The sequence below is a fragment of the Prionailurus bengalensis genome, chromosome B1 (assembly GCF_016509475.1).
Source record: "Prionailurus bengalensis isolate Pbe53 chromosome B1, Fcat_Pben_1.1_paternal_pri, whole genome shotgun sequence".
Taxonomy (NCBI): Eukaryota; Metazoa; Chordata; class Mammalia; order Carnivora; family Felidae; genus Prionailurus; species Prionailurus bengalensis.
In genome coordinates, this window is record NC_057344.1 from 143,605,309 (window position 1) to 143,618,247 (window position 12,939).

The window sequence follows — 12,939 nt, forward strand, 5'->3', positions numbered from 1 at the left end:
TTTCCCAACACCGTTTACTGAAGAGACTATCTTTTCCCCATTGCATATTCTTGCCTCCTTTGTCACAGATTCTGACCACAGAAGGGTGAGTTTATTTCTGTGATCTCTACCCTGTTCCACTGATCTATGGGTCTATCTTTGTGCCAGTACCAAACTGTTTCAATTACTAGAGGCTTGTAGTATATCTTGAAATCTGGGATTACGATACCTCCAGCTTTGTTCTTCTTTCTAGATATGTCTCCTCAGGCAAGGGAAACAAAAGCAAAAATAAACTATTTGGACTGCATCAAAATAAAAAACTTCTGCACAGCAAAGGAAACCAACAAAATGGCAAGGTAACCTACTGAACGGGAGAAAATATTTGCAAATGAAATAGCTGATAAGGCAGAGGACCTGAATAGATATTTTTCCAAAGAAGACATACAGACATACAGATGAAAAGATGCTCAATATTACTAATCAGGGAAATACAAATCAAAATCACAATGAGATATCACCTTATGCTTTTCAAAATGGCTAATATCAAAAAGACAAGAAATAATAAGCAGTGGTGAGGACGTGGAGAAAAGAGAACCCTCATGCACTTTTGGTGGGAATGTAAATTGGTGCGACCACTGTGGAGAACGGTATGGAGATTCTTCAAAAAATTAAAAATAGAAATACCATATAATCTAGCAATTCTACTACTGAATATTTACCTAAAGAAAATAAAAATATTAGTTTGAAAAGATGTGTACTTTATGTTTATTGCAGCATTATTTATAATAGTCAAGATATGGAAGGAACCTGAGCACCCATCAATAAATGGGTGGATAAAGAAAATGTGGCATGTATACACAATGGAATATTGCTCAGCTTATAAAAAAAAAGAATGAGATATTGCTATTTGTGACAACATGGATAGACCCAGAGGATATTATGCTAAGTGAAATAAGTTGAGATGAGAAAGACAAATACCATATGGTTTCCTTTATATGTGGAATCTAAAAAAAAAAAAAATAATAAACGAACAAAGCAACAAACAAGCAAACAAAAACCAGACCCTTAAATATAAAGAACAAACTGGTGGTTGCCACAGGGGAGGTGGATCAGGGGAATGGGTGTAATAGGTAAAGAGGATTAAGAGGTACAGACTTCCAGTTATACAATAAGTAAGTCATGGAGATGACAAGTACAGCATGGGCAATATAATCAATGATATTGTAATAATGTTGTTTGGTGACAGACAGTGACCACTGAGGAAGGTACAGAATTACTGAATCACTGTGTTGTACATCTGAAACGAATATAATACTGTATATTAATTATACCTCAATAAAAAAAATAGTGAGATGTAAAAACAGAACAAAACAAAACAAAACAGAAACCTTAGGCCAGAAGAAATGGAACCAAATGGGACATGGAAGATGTGTGAATAAAGAATATTCTCTACAAGCCAAAAGGCCTGGACAACATCTGCCACCATCCTGAAGTCCCTGAAGTGAGCGAGGCCAGAGCAGGAGGCTGGACCCAGCTTGGCCAGGCCTTCAAGAGCCCTGCTGGACCTACCCAGCAACACCTCCTTCGTGGGCAGTTACCCTGCGCTTGCAGGAGGTATTTTAATTTAAATGCCAAAAACAGAGACAGCAGAAGACCAAGGAACGGCAGCCCCTAATCATGCCCAGGCACACCTCACATCACCTCAACTGAAATCTCCATTAAGACCCAGTGTGGGCCCAGTTTGGACAAAGCAATCCTCTTCTGGGCCCACAGGTGGCAAACCTGGCCTGGTGGCCCTGCCTTCCCTCCCCACTCTGTGGCCAAGGTACTCAGCCCCTGCCGCCCCTCCCCCACGGCCTAGGTTCTGACAGCAGCTGGGCCTTTGCTGGGCCGCTAATTCTGCATTAATTCCCCCCTTCACATTTTGCCACTTCATCTCCATCTATCGATGATGTGGGAAAACACATAAGAAACTTTCTACAAGTAATTCCCTTTCTTCCTCATTAGTTGTTAGCATTGGACTGAAACACAGATTGCTGATAAGAGTCCTGGGAAGTGAAACCTGGCTGGCAACCATGAATGAAGGGAGCAAACTGTACTGAGCGGCCACACCTCTGTAAATGCCTAGACCAGGCTCTGTGCCTCTGTGAGTATAATGATTAAGAGCAGGGGTTCAAAACTCACTCCATCACTTCCTACTTGTAGGACCTTGGGTAGGTTGCTTACACTTTCAGTGCCTTAGTTTCCTCTTCTGTAAAATGAGGATGGCAATGACATCATCTACATCGCTTAGTTGAGATAATACCAATAAAGTGGTTATCGCAATGCCTGGCAATTATGCTTACTAACGTGTCCCCACCAGGTCCCTCAATCACTGCTATCTCAATCCGACAAGCATTTTGGTGATGGAACAACACACCATTCAAGCCACTGTCTGGGAAACAGCTGATTGCTAGGTGCCCTCATACCTGAAGGGCTTGCTGTCAGGGTCAGTGTCCTTGAACCCCATCTCCTCAAGCTTACAGCGCCGATACAGTTCATAATGGCGGGTGTGAGTCTGTTCTCGCAAATCTTCCATGTTCACGCGGATCAGCATCTCCCGAAGTTTCACAAAATCACAGTGGTTTTCATTCTCAACTGCAAGAGATGGGAAGGTGGAAGCGGCTATCAGCAATGACATCCCTAAAAATCTGAAGTGACACTTTCAAAAAGTTATCACCATCGCTCCTGAAATCTCAAAGCTGTGTGAAGACCCTTCACTGGATTCGACTTACATTCCCAACGAGGACAAGATTTTCGACAATGTGGACCATAATGTTGATGACCACAGTGATCGCAGAGTGTCTGCTCAGGGCAGGGCATTGCAAGAGGAACTTTATAAATATTATCTTTATCCTTCAGAACAATTCTGCCAAGTAGGCATTGTGACTCTCATCTTGTAGATGCAGAAGCAAGGCTTTGGTAAGGAAGCTGACTTCCTGAGTACTGGGAGCAGAGTCTACGTTCAAACACAACATCTGGCTGCAAAGCCAGGTCTATTTCCACTACTCCGTGCCCCCTGGAAGTATACAAGGCAGGTTCTACATACCACTTCCCTTAATTTCATCAACACTATGAAAAAAGCTTTATTATAGAGAAATAGGTAAGATTCATAAAAATTGTAATTTTCTTAGAGATCTGAAAGGTACAATTTCTTTTCCCTTCTCACAGATTTATTGCCTTTATTCAGAAAAAAAGGGGGACTGATAGATCTTAAACTAATGAAGAAACTTTCTATAGCTATCCTACTTAACCTATAGCATCAGATGTCCTCCCTCAAAACACACAAAGGCAGGAAAATAGGGTCCTTGCCTATCAAAGTGACATATAGGAAGCTTCTTCAGGTCAGAGACTATGATCATGTCTCCCAGCACCAAATAGGTCATAATTCTCAGATATCCACTGAGATAACATTTAATTGGAAGACAGGTTTTCCAGAGATAATGGAGAAACAAGTAACTTCTTGTTTACAAGAAACCTCTTGCAGCTTTCTTACTATACTTTGCTGATGAAACTGGTATGAAAGTTGTTGAAACTTCTAGGGAAGAGCTCTTTTCTACCAGGAATTTATACTCAATTTGCCACATAAGCCAATATTCTTGAGGGGCTGCCTCACCGGAAGTAGGGCACTGTGGTCACTTCTCCCCACCATCTACCTACTTGGTCACAGGGTCTTGCTTCCTCACTTCACAACTGCCATGTGTACAACCCTCCCTTCGTCCTGCCTTTGGTTGAGGACCTCCCCCCAAACCTCCCCAAACAGGGCAGAGAGAGAAGAAGCGAGAACAGTCACCACAGGAGTTAAATGTGGAGACCCCCTTCCCCCTAATGTGCACATACCCTGCACCACACCCCAGGGGTACTGCCTGGCCTTCGCCATCTTGTTGCCGATCTTCACTTCTTCAGTGCTGCCGACCACAGCAAACGGGAGATGGACCTGAGAAGCAACACAAGGACAGAGTTGTTACCTTCTCCAGGTCTTGCCCAGGCTGGTTCTCCACCTTGCCTAGGCTCCGCCCCTTCTGCCAGCCTCACTTAGTGAGGGGGAGACAAAGGGGAGGGTGGGTAGAAGAGGGAGGAAGCTCTGCAGGTCAGCAGAGGTGGGTTTCGTGTACCCCACCCCTCCTATGACCAAATATTGATTATGTGGTATGAGCTAGATTCAAAGGAAACCGTAGGTGTCTTTGCAACCACACAGGAAGCTTCAGACACATGTTGTCCAAGACTGTAGCCGCTAATATATGTGGCCACTGAGCATCAGAAACAGGGCTTACAGGATCAAGAAACTGAATTTTAGTTTTATATACTTGTTTTTTTCTTTTTTTTTTAAGTACAGTTATTTTGAGAGAGACAGAGACAGCGCAAGTAGGGGAAGGACAGAGAGAGAGGGAGGGAGAATCCCAAGCAGGCCCTGACAGCAGAGCCCCATGTGAGGCTCGAACTCTCAAACCAAGAGATCATGACCTAAGCTGAAATTAAGAGTTGGGGGCTTAACCAACTGAGCCACGCAGATGTCCCACTTTTATTTACTTTTAATTATTTTACCTTTGAACTTAAAAATATAACAAAATATTTTTCCGTGAAATAAAAATGTATTGTTTTGGGACTGCACTTCATTTTGCTTTAAACTTAAATTTTCTAAAAAAAAAAAAAAAAAACAAAACAAAAAAAAACAACAAACTAAAAAACTGGTCTACTCAATGTGGATGCAAACATTAGAGGAAAATTATCTTTTTGGTACTTATTTCATGTTGAAAAATTTTCAAGTGTGTTAGGAGTAATTTGGGTATGCTTCCAAATTGGGATATGCTGTAACTGTAAAATATACATTGGATTTCAAAGACTTACTATGAAAATATCTCATTAATTTTTATATTGATTGCATATTGAAATAATATTTTATTTTATTTTTTTTAACATTTATTTATTTTTGAGACAGAGAGAGACAGAGCATGAACGGGGGAGGGTCAGAGAGAGAGGGAGACACAGAATTGGAAGCAGGCTCCAGGCTCTGAGCCATCAGCCCAGAGCCCGACACGGGACTCGAACTCACAGACCGGGAGATCGTGACCCAAGCTGAAGTCGAACGCTTAACCGACTGAGCCACCCAGGCGCCCCTTGAAATAATATTTTAAATATATTCAGTTAAATAAGTTTGTAATTAATTTCACATTTCTTTTTACTTTTTTTAATGTGACTACTGGGAAATGTTAAATTGTTTGTGTGGTTCATATTATATTTCTAACAGCATTGCTTTACGGTTGGCCATTGCACAAAATTCAAATCAGAACTACATTTTAGCCCAAATTATTGGCCCAAGCCTTGCAACCCAGACTTCTCCCAAGCAGAGGTGGTGTTCAAAACAACTGACTATTTCACGTTGCTTTATTTGGTAGCTATGGCTACATTCTGGGAGTGCGGGTGGTGGGGACAGTAATTCCATCTTTTTTTCTATTAAAATGTAAGAATGAGAAGATCTGAAATGGTTGTTCTGAGAATTATTATTTCAGTTCCTTGATCCACTGCTCTTCTACTGTAGGCAAGTTGAGAAAGATGAGAATGTCCTACAGCCAAATCCTCTCCCACAGAGGACATAACCCTCAGCCCAGGATGCCCAGGTGGTGCTTCATTTGCTGCTCAAGATACTTATATTCTCTGGTTCATCTCATACTCTATAGGAAGGAAAGAAAGCACATTCCTTTCACAGACTCCAAGTGTGGAACTGTAATGTGTCCCCTGAAGTTGAGGAGCAACAGGGCCCCGCTGGCCACCATTCTGCCATAATGACCAAGGAAAGAGTTTTCTCCGCTCACACTGAGTGACAAAAGCAACTGCCAGTGAAATCTGTTTTCCACATATCATATGGGATTTCATCACCAGGAATTATTGGCAAGGAAGAGACTTAAAAAAAAAATCTTGTTAAAGAACAAGATTAATTTCGGACTATCAGTTTGATTAATCTGATAAAGAGACAAAGAGCCAAGATTCATGGGTCTTTTTTCCAATGTTTATTTTTGAGAGAGAGAGAGAGAGAGAGAGAGAGAGAGAGAGAGAGAGAGAGAGATTGAGTGAGTGGGCGAGGGGCAGAAAGAGAGGGAGACACAGAATCTGAAGTAGGCTCCAGGCTCCGAGCTATCAGCACAGAGCCCGATGAGGGGCTCAAACCCAGTAACTACGAGAACATGACGTGAGCCAAAGTCGGATGTTTAACCGAATGAGCCACCCAGGCATCCCCATGGGTAGTTTCTTTCCAAGAAATTTAACACAAATTTAGTTTCATGAGCACCCAAAATAATTTAAAAGGAAGGGGAGAGATATAAAGAGAACATTAGACAATATTCACTCATGTCATTTATTGAATCCTATGCTGAAGTTCTACAGCAGAAGAACCCCAAACTGAAGTTCTACAGCAGAATAAACCAGTGCTATCTCAGCCTGGGCTCTAATGATGCTGTAAAACAGGCACACTGCTCTGCTGGCACTGGCTGAGCTGCCTGCGTTCAAATCCTCCCTGCACGACCGATGGCTGGACCATGCCAGGCTGCAGTTTCCTCATATGCGAGTTAGGGATAATAATAGTGTCTACCTATGGGACTGGTGTGAGGATTAGATGTAAATAAAACCTCTCATGGTGGCTGATGCACAGTAAATCCTCCATAAATGTCAAAAATGTCTGGTGCTATGATGACTATGAAACTCCCAGTACCCATAGCCAGAGAATTTTAGACGTGGGAGAGACCTCACATGTTATCCATTTAGATCCTGCTTCTGCAGTATCTAAATGAGTTGAGATACGGAATCTGTTGTCCACCACCTTGTGATGGGAACTCACTCCTTCCACAGGGTGCTTGCTGTGCTGCGGTGGCACCGATGGCCAAACGTTCATTTCTCGTTGGGCCCCAACCCCTCACTACCCTTCAGTTCTGTCTTTTGAATGAGAACAGTTACCCTCCTTCATGATGACCTTCCTTTCGTACCCCCTCCGGCCATCCTCCCAGGAAGAATCTGCTCCCCAGTTTTCACAAATTCCAGAGTCTTCGCGATCCTGGCCACAGGAGCAAGACAACCAGAGTAGGTCACACAACTCCGAGTGTGACCACACTAGAGCAGAGTGGAGAATGGACAATCTCTGCTCTAATGGGCCCCTAAATTTTCAATTCATACAAACAGCCCCAGAGAAGGGAGAAGTTACATTTGCTTCCAAAGTCCTAGTCATATTGGGAATAATTTAAGGAAAATATTCCTCCATAAATGATAACAGTACTATATAGAAAAGTCCATATGCTGAACTGAAGAAACAAGAAGGAGTTTTGTGAAATATCTCTTTCTCCTAAATTATGATAGCAAACATCACAAAACTGGGATCAGGGTTGAAATCTCAGTGCTGCTTTGACCAAGCCATTTAATTCTCTAGATGAGCTTCAGTCTGAGTCCCTTTATATGAAATGTCCAGAATAGCCAAATGTCCAGAAGAGACAAGAAAGTAGAGTAGTAGTTGCCTAGGGCTGGGATGGTTAGAGGGTTGACAACTAAAAGGAACATGATTTCTTTTTCAGGTGATGAAAGGTTCTAAAATTGGTGGTGGCAATGGTTGCACAACTCTGTGAATATACTAAAAACCACTGAATTGTATGCTTTAAACAGGTAACTTGTACAGTACATCAATTATATCTCAATATGGCTGTTAAAAAAAAGAGTGCCTTCAGGGCAATTTAATAATGACTTCATTAGACACTTTTCATGATCAGATCTAAGGAAAGTAGAACACAGCTCAACCTACCACAATTTAAAAATGTACACTGACTTCTGCTGCCACCAGCATACTTTTGAATCAATTTTTAGCACGTATTCAGGGGAAGACAACTTATTTAATAGCTTCTAATTATATTTCACAGAAGCTAACCTATAATTTTAAGAATCCCAAAAGCCATCATTGGTCATCTACTATGTGCAAAGGATGCTAGTTTTACACAAGTTATGCATTCCCAAATGGAAAAAAAAAAAGTATAGGAATTGTGGCCCAGAGATGAGCCATGTATCTCTTTGTGAGATACACAAAGAGGCAGTGAGAAAGATTCGGGCATCAGCAGATAGCATGAGGACACGGACATCATATCACAGGTGCACTTAGAATTGCTGAAGCTTTACTCAGTTCTCTCTTGTTCTCTGCCTGTGACATGGAGAAATTATACCCTCAACTGCCAATTAACCTAATGATTCAGGAAAGAGTAGGGGAAACAGAATGGAGCGAAAGGCAGGAACCCATCACAGAAGCAAAAGGAAGGCAGGTGGAGATATTTCTGCCAACAATGGCAGAAACAAGCAGAGATCTATTTCCTTTAAGCTGCTTTGTGTGAGATGGTGCTGGGCTGGCATTCCCTTCCCAAGAGGTCTGCTGTAGAAATCCTGCCTGTTGGAGCAGGAAGGAAACTGGAGATAGGCTTGTCTAACTTTCCCATTTGATAGATGGATACCCTGAGGAGTAGGGTGGTTAAATGACTTGCCATAGTGGCAGAGCTGGGCAACGCTAAAGAATCCGATTCCTGGCCCAGTGCTCCGGTCACTCTGGAGCAAGAAAAGCTGCTGCTACCAAGAAAATGCTGCTACCAAGAAAAGCTTTCAGGACAATTTCTGGTAGGTTCTTCCTAACTTGAGGACTTACACTCATTGTTGCATTAATCTCTGCCACCGTTTCTTCATCTGTGGGGAACTGATATATCTGGACTCCATTGCTGACTAGTTCACTCATGATCTTACTCTTGAATTTGTGCAATTCATTTTTGGCAATCGTGTCAGCTTTTGCAATTATTGGAATGATGTTCACCTATAAAACAAACATACCCATTTTTACACAATTCCAATATAAGAAAAATAAGACAAATGAATGAAACATAACAAAAGTTGTAAAGCTTCACTTAAAAAATAGATATTGAAAATAAGGCTTTGTGCCCAGAGGCAAAATTAAGAAGACATGGATAATCTTTTAGCTCCATCTGTGAACACTTTTACTTCCTCCCATCCGGCACTGACAGCATACTTGTAATTTCCTCTTCTGTGCTACCTCATTTTTTTTTTTTTAACAGAGTAGAAGGAAGTGTTACTCTATGACAAATAGCAATAACAAAGAAGCCTATTCTTTGAATAACCAACCACTCCTTTTAGACCCCTCCCAGCTACTTTAAAAGCTTGATTTTTGCATGTTCCTCACAGTGCAAAGCAAAGACTGTGTTAGAAGAGTGGAATATTCATCTCTATGCAGGATAACACCCTCTCTTTTTTTCTAATGACTACTAGGGGTAGAGAACCTACGTATTAACCAGAACAAAGACGGCTTCACCTACTTTTAAAGTTTTCAAAATCACACCAATTAATTCTTTTGAAACACCAGCTTCTAGCACATTACTTCTTCATGTCAGAATGAAACCTAGCGGCAAAGGCTCGCTTTCAGAGCATTGACTACAGAGACCAGGGAGAAGGCAGAGTTTGAAAACAGTGGCAGAAAGCCCAGCGTGAGAGCTGAGGACACCCTCAAGCCCAAGCCTCAAACCCCAAAGTGGGTCATTCTCCCAACTTTGCCTAGTACTGCCCACACAGCACATTTTTAAAAATTCATTTTTTAAGATTAACTTTCTTCCATTCCCTGGTAGCCACAGAGGTTTCAGTAAGACACAACTGACATCTGACACCTGGGGCCATGCTCTCCCAGCTCAGGGGAAAGGGGCACAGACTCAGTGAGAAAGCCACACTAGCAAGAGATGAGGGAGTCCTTAGGGAGGTTTTCTTGGCCATGTCTGCATTCTTTTGCTTTTTTTATTCCAAGAGCCGAATCAAAACCCCTGATACACCACAATGAGAAGACATGTGGATAGAATAACATATTCTTCACCTATTCCTCCACCCACTCCTACCTCATCATGCTTGGACTCATCCAGCAAGAGAAACACTAATGGTGGGGATATGTCTGGGTCAGAGCCCAAGAAACAGAACACTTCCCCGTTGTTCTTGTTGGTTATCTTCTGTACATGTTTAGTATTCAGTGACTATTACACAGACAAAATGGCAGAGGTTCATACTTTCTTGACCAGTTTGACCAGAGTGGATAGACGCCACAGGCAATTGAGATTTAAAACCTCTTTTTCCTCAGTGGCAGGTGCTTGAAAATCATTTCTGAAATTATATGTTTATGATATATATACTTAAGCACCTTAACTCTTCACTTCACTTGTATAAACAACCTTTGCAAATACCATTTTCAGATGCTCTCCAGCCCTCCATCTCTACAGCAGTATCGGTTCTTTAAAAGCAGTTTAACCTGTTTTCAGGGACTTTTTTTTCCAGCTGTGTTCATTTGCCTTATTTTCTTTCCCTTTTTAAACCAGCCCTACTAAGCATAACCCTTTGTTGAATATTTGCTGGGCTTGGTCCACAAACATGGCCTCAGTTAGGACACCACCTCCATCTCTGCCCCTCCCCAGCCCTGTTACCGGGGACACGGCAGCCTGGGGAGCCAGCCTCATGGCCCAGAGCCCTCAACTGCCTGCCTGCCCGTGGCTCACTGTTGCGGACACAAATGCATGAAAAGGATTCTATTTATTCTCCCGAGAGTCCTCCAGCTGCAATAGTCCCTTCACATCACTAGACCATTTTTCTGTAAACCAAAGTGTCTGTGCATGCTGGAAGCCCAAGGAACCTGGCCGTGTATCAGCCACTGCAGCCCATTTGGCGGCCAGTTCAGCCAGAGGCCTCGGGGACAGCTGGTCGTCTGACTGCCCTCCATTACGTTCCTCTGGAGAGAAAGCATCTTTCAAACAGCATTGTTTGGACAAAAAAATAACACCCAACAAAACCCCCTAAAGATGATACAACTTTTTATGGAACTCCAAGGAAAGTTAAAAAAAATACCACAGCTTCTTTTTCTGGCTGTTTTCCTTTTCATTTGCTTCTTCAATTCAGAATATACTGCTTTCCATTTATTTCAAAATGAAAAATCAAATTAATTGTAAAGTACATCACTTAATGTTATCAAACTTATCAGTACCTTTCTTCAAATGTTGTAAAAGGAAGAGTTTATTAATGTGGAAAGCCCAGGTGTCAAACTGAAACCACTTTTTAAAAACACTTGGGTGCAATTCAGTTTTAAATCTAAGAAGCTGGACTGTCCTTATCACATAAGGAAAAAAATTAACACCTTTTTTTTTCACTCAAAACTTCATATTAAAGCCAAACCTTTAAAACAGAAATTTAGAGAAGGTTTTAGGAAAGTAAACAATTTGTGACTTTATATTTCAATCTCCCTAAATTTAACCCTTCCTATGACCAGTTAGATGTCTCCGCTATATAATTCCCCAACCTTCATCAGAGCATCCGCTGGTGCTAATTTAAGAACTAAAAATACTTGGTAAAGAGCTCCATGGTTTTATTTGTTTGTTTTATTTTGTTTAGCCTAACATCCAGAGGTTTTGAAGCATTTTTCTCACATTGCTAAACCCTATTGTTCTGTAAACCAGAAAGGACAATTATGGGGTTGGAGGAAGGGGGAGGGATGAATAGGCAAGAGCACAGAGGAGTTTGGGGGCAGGAAAACTACTCTGTATGCCTCCACGATACAGGTCTTTGTAGGTTTGTCCAAGCCCACAGGCTGTGCACCAATAAAAGTGAACCCTAATGTAAATAACAGACTTTGGGTGATTATGGTGAGTCAACATAGATGCGTCGACTGTAACAACCCATCAATGGGACCCATCAGGTGGGGGTGCTGATGTGGGGCAGGGGTATACATGCGTCTCTGTACCTTCCTCTTAATTTTGCTGTGAACCTAAAACTGCTACAATAAACTGTCTTGTAAAACAAAACAACTCCAATTACATTAAAAGAAGGAAATAAATCAGGGCCTTCAGATAAAGGTGATCCAAAAGGCAAGTGGATAGTCACCAAAGTGTCAGTGAGTACCTTGCTGTCCAGCTTTTTCATGGTGACTAGGTCCAGAGACTTCAGTGAATGGCCAGTAGGGGCAATGAAGTAGAGGCATGCGTGGATCCTGGTGTCGTGGTAGTTGAAGAGAGAACGTTTGATCTTCAATTCCTCTTGTAAGTAGGCTTCAAATTGAGCATCAATATATTCCACTATTGGCTTATAGCTAGAATGCAGAAGAATTTTTTTTTTTTTTTTAAACACATCTTCAAATCAGCATATTTCTAGCCTTCAACCTCTTGTGCAGCTCCATGCAGGCAGTCAAGTCTTCAATGGTTCCCTCTCCTAAGAGCTGAAGTCCCAGTTCCTTACCTGGGCATCCCAGGCCTTCCATCATCTGGTCCCTGAACATCTCTCCAGCTCCTCTCTCCCACTTCCTCCCTGGCTCACCATTTCTGTCCCAGTCATCACACACAGCTGCCTTCATGACCTGGTTCATGCTAACCCCCTACCCGGAACAGTCTCCTTCCTAGTATTCCCCTGGCTAACATTCATCCTTTAAAGCAGAGATTATAAATATGTGAACCATGCTGTCACTTCCCATGGAAGACATTACTAAGACATTGCGGCATTCTTTCCTGCTGGGCCAAAATGGAAGTCTCAAAATCTGTCTCAGTAAAGTGATTTTGACAGCCTCTACCAACTGATTGGCTTTGGCGCACAAAAGGAAAGTGGTTTTTGATTTCAGGCTATGGCATAACCTAGTGGGAGCTCTGCCCCCATGCTTTGTCCCATTCCTCCAGAGATGAGGGCCCCTCTGTGCTCTCATCTAGCCCAGTGCTCCTGGGCCATTATAGGCTTCAAGATTATTTCCAACTCTGAAATTTTATGATTTGAAGGTAAACTCTATATCCCTTTCTTCTCACCAAATCATAATTCAAATTTGTTTTGAATAATTATGTATGATTCTATTAGCAGACCATCATCATTAATAACATATTGGGAATATGC

At 41.9% G+C, this 12,939-nt stretch overlaps 1 protein-coding gene across 7 annotated transcripts in view; it reads right to left on the minus strand.

Annotated features, from left to right (window-relative positions):
- Positions 1 to 12,939, minus strand: part of SEPTIN11 (septin 11) — a 95,794-nt gene that overhangs the window by 20,250 nt on the left and 62,605 nt on the right. For all 7 annotated transcript variants that reach the window (XR_006296167.1, XM_043572420.1, XM_043572419.1 and 4 more), the window contains 4 exons: positions 11,968 to 12,154; positions 8,681 to 8,842; positions 3,859 to 3,955; positions 2,448 to 2,616 (listed from right to left, as the gene is read on the minus strand). Coding sequence is in view for 6 of the 7 variants with exons in the window: in XM_043572420.1 (XP_043428355.1) it covers positions 2,448 to 2,616; positions 3,859 to 3,955; positions 8,681 to 8,842; positions 11,968 to 12,154 (615 nt within the window). In the remaining variant the exon portion in view is untranslated. The remainder of the gene's footprint in view (positions 1 to 2,447; positions 2,617 to 3,858; positions 3,956 to 8,680; positions 8,843 to 11,967; positions 12,155 to 12,939) is intronic.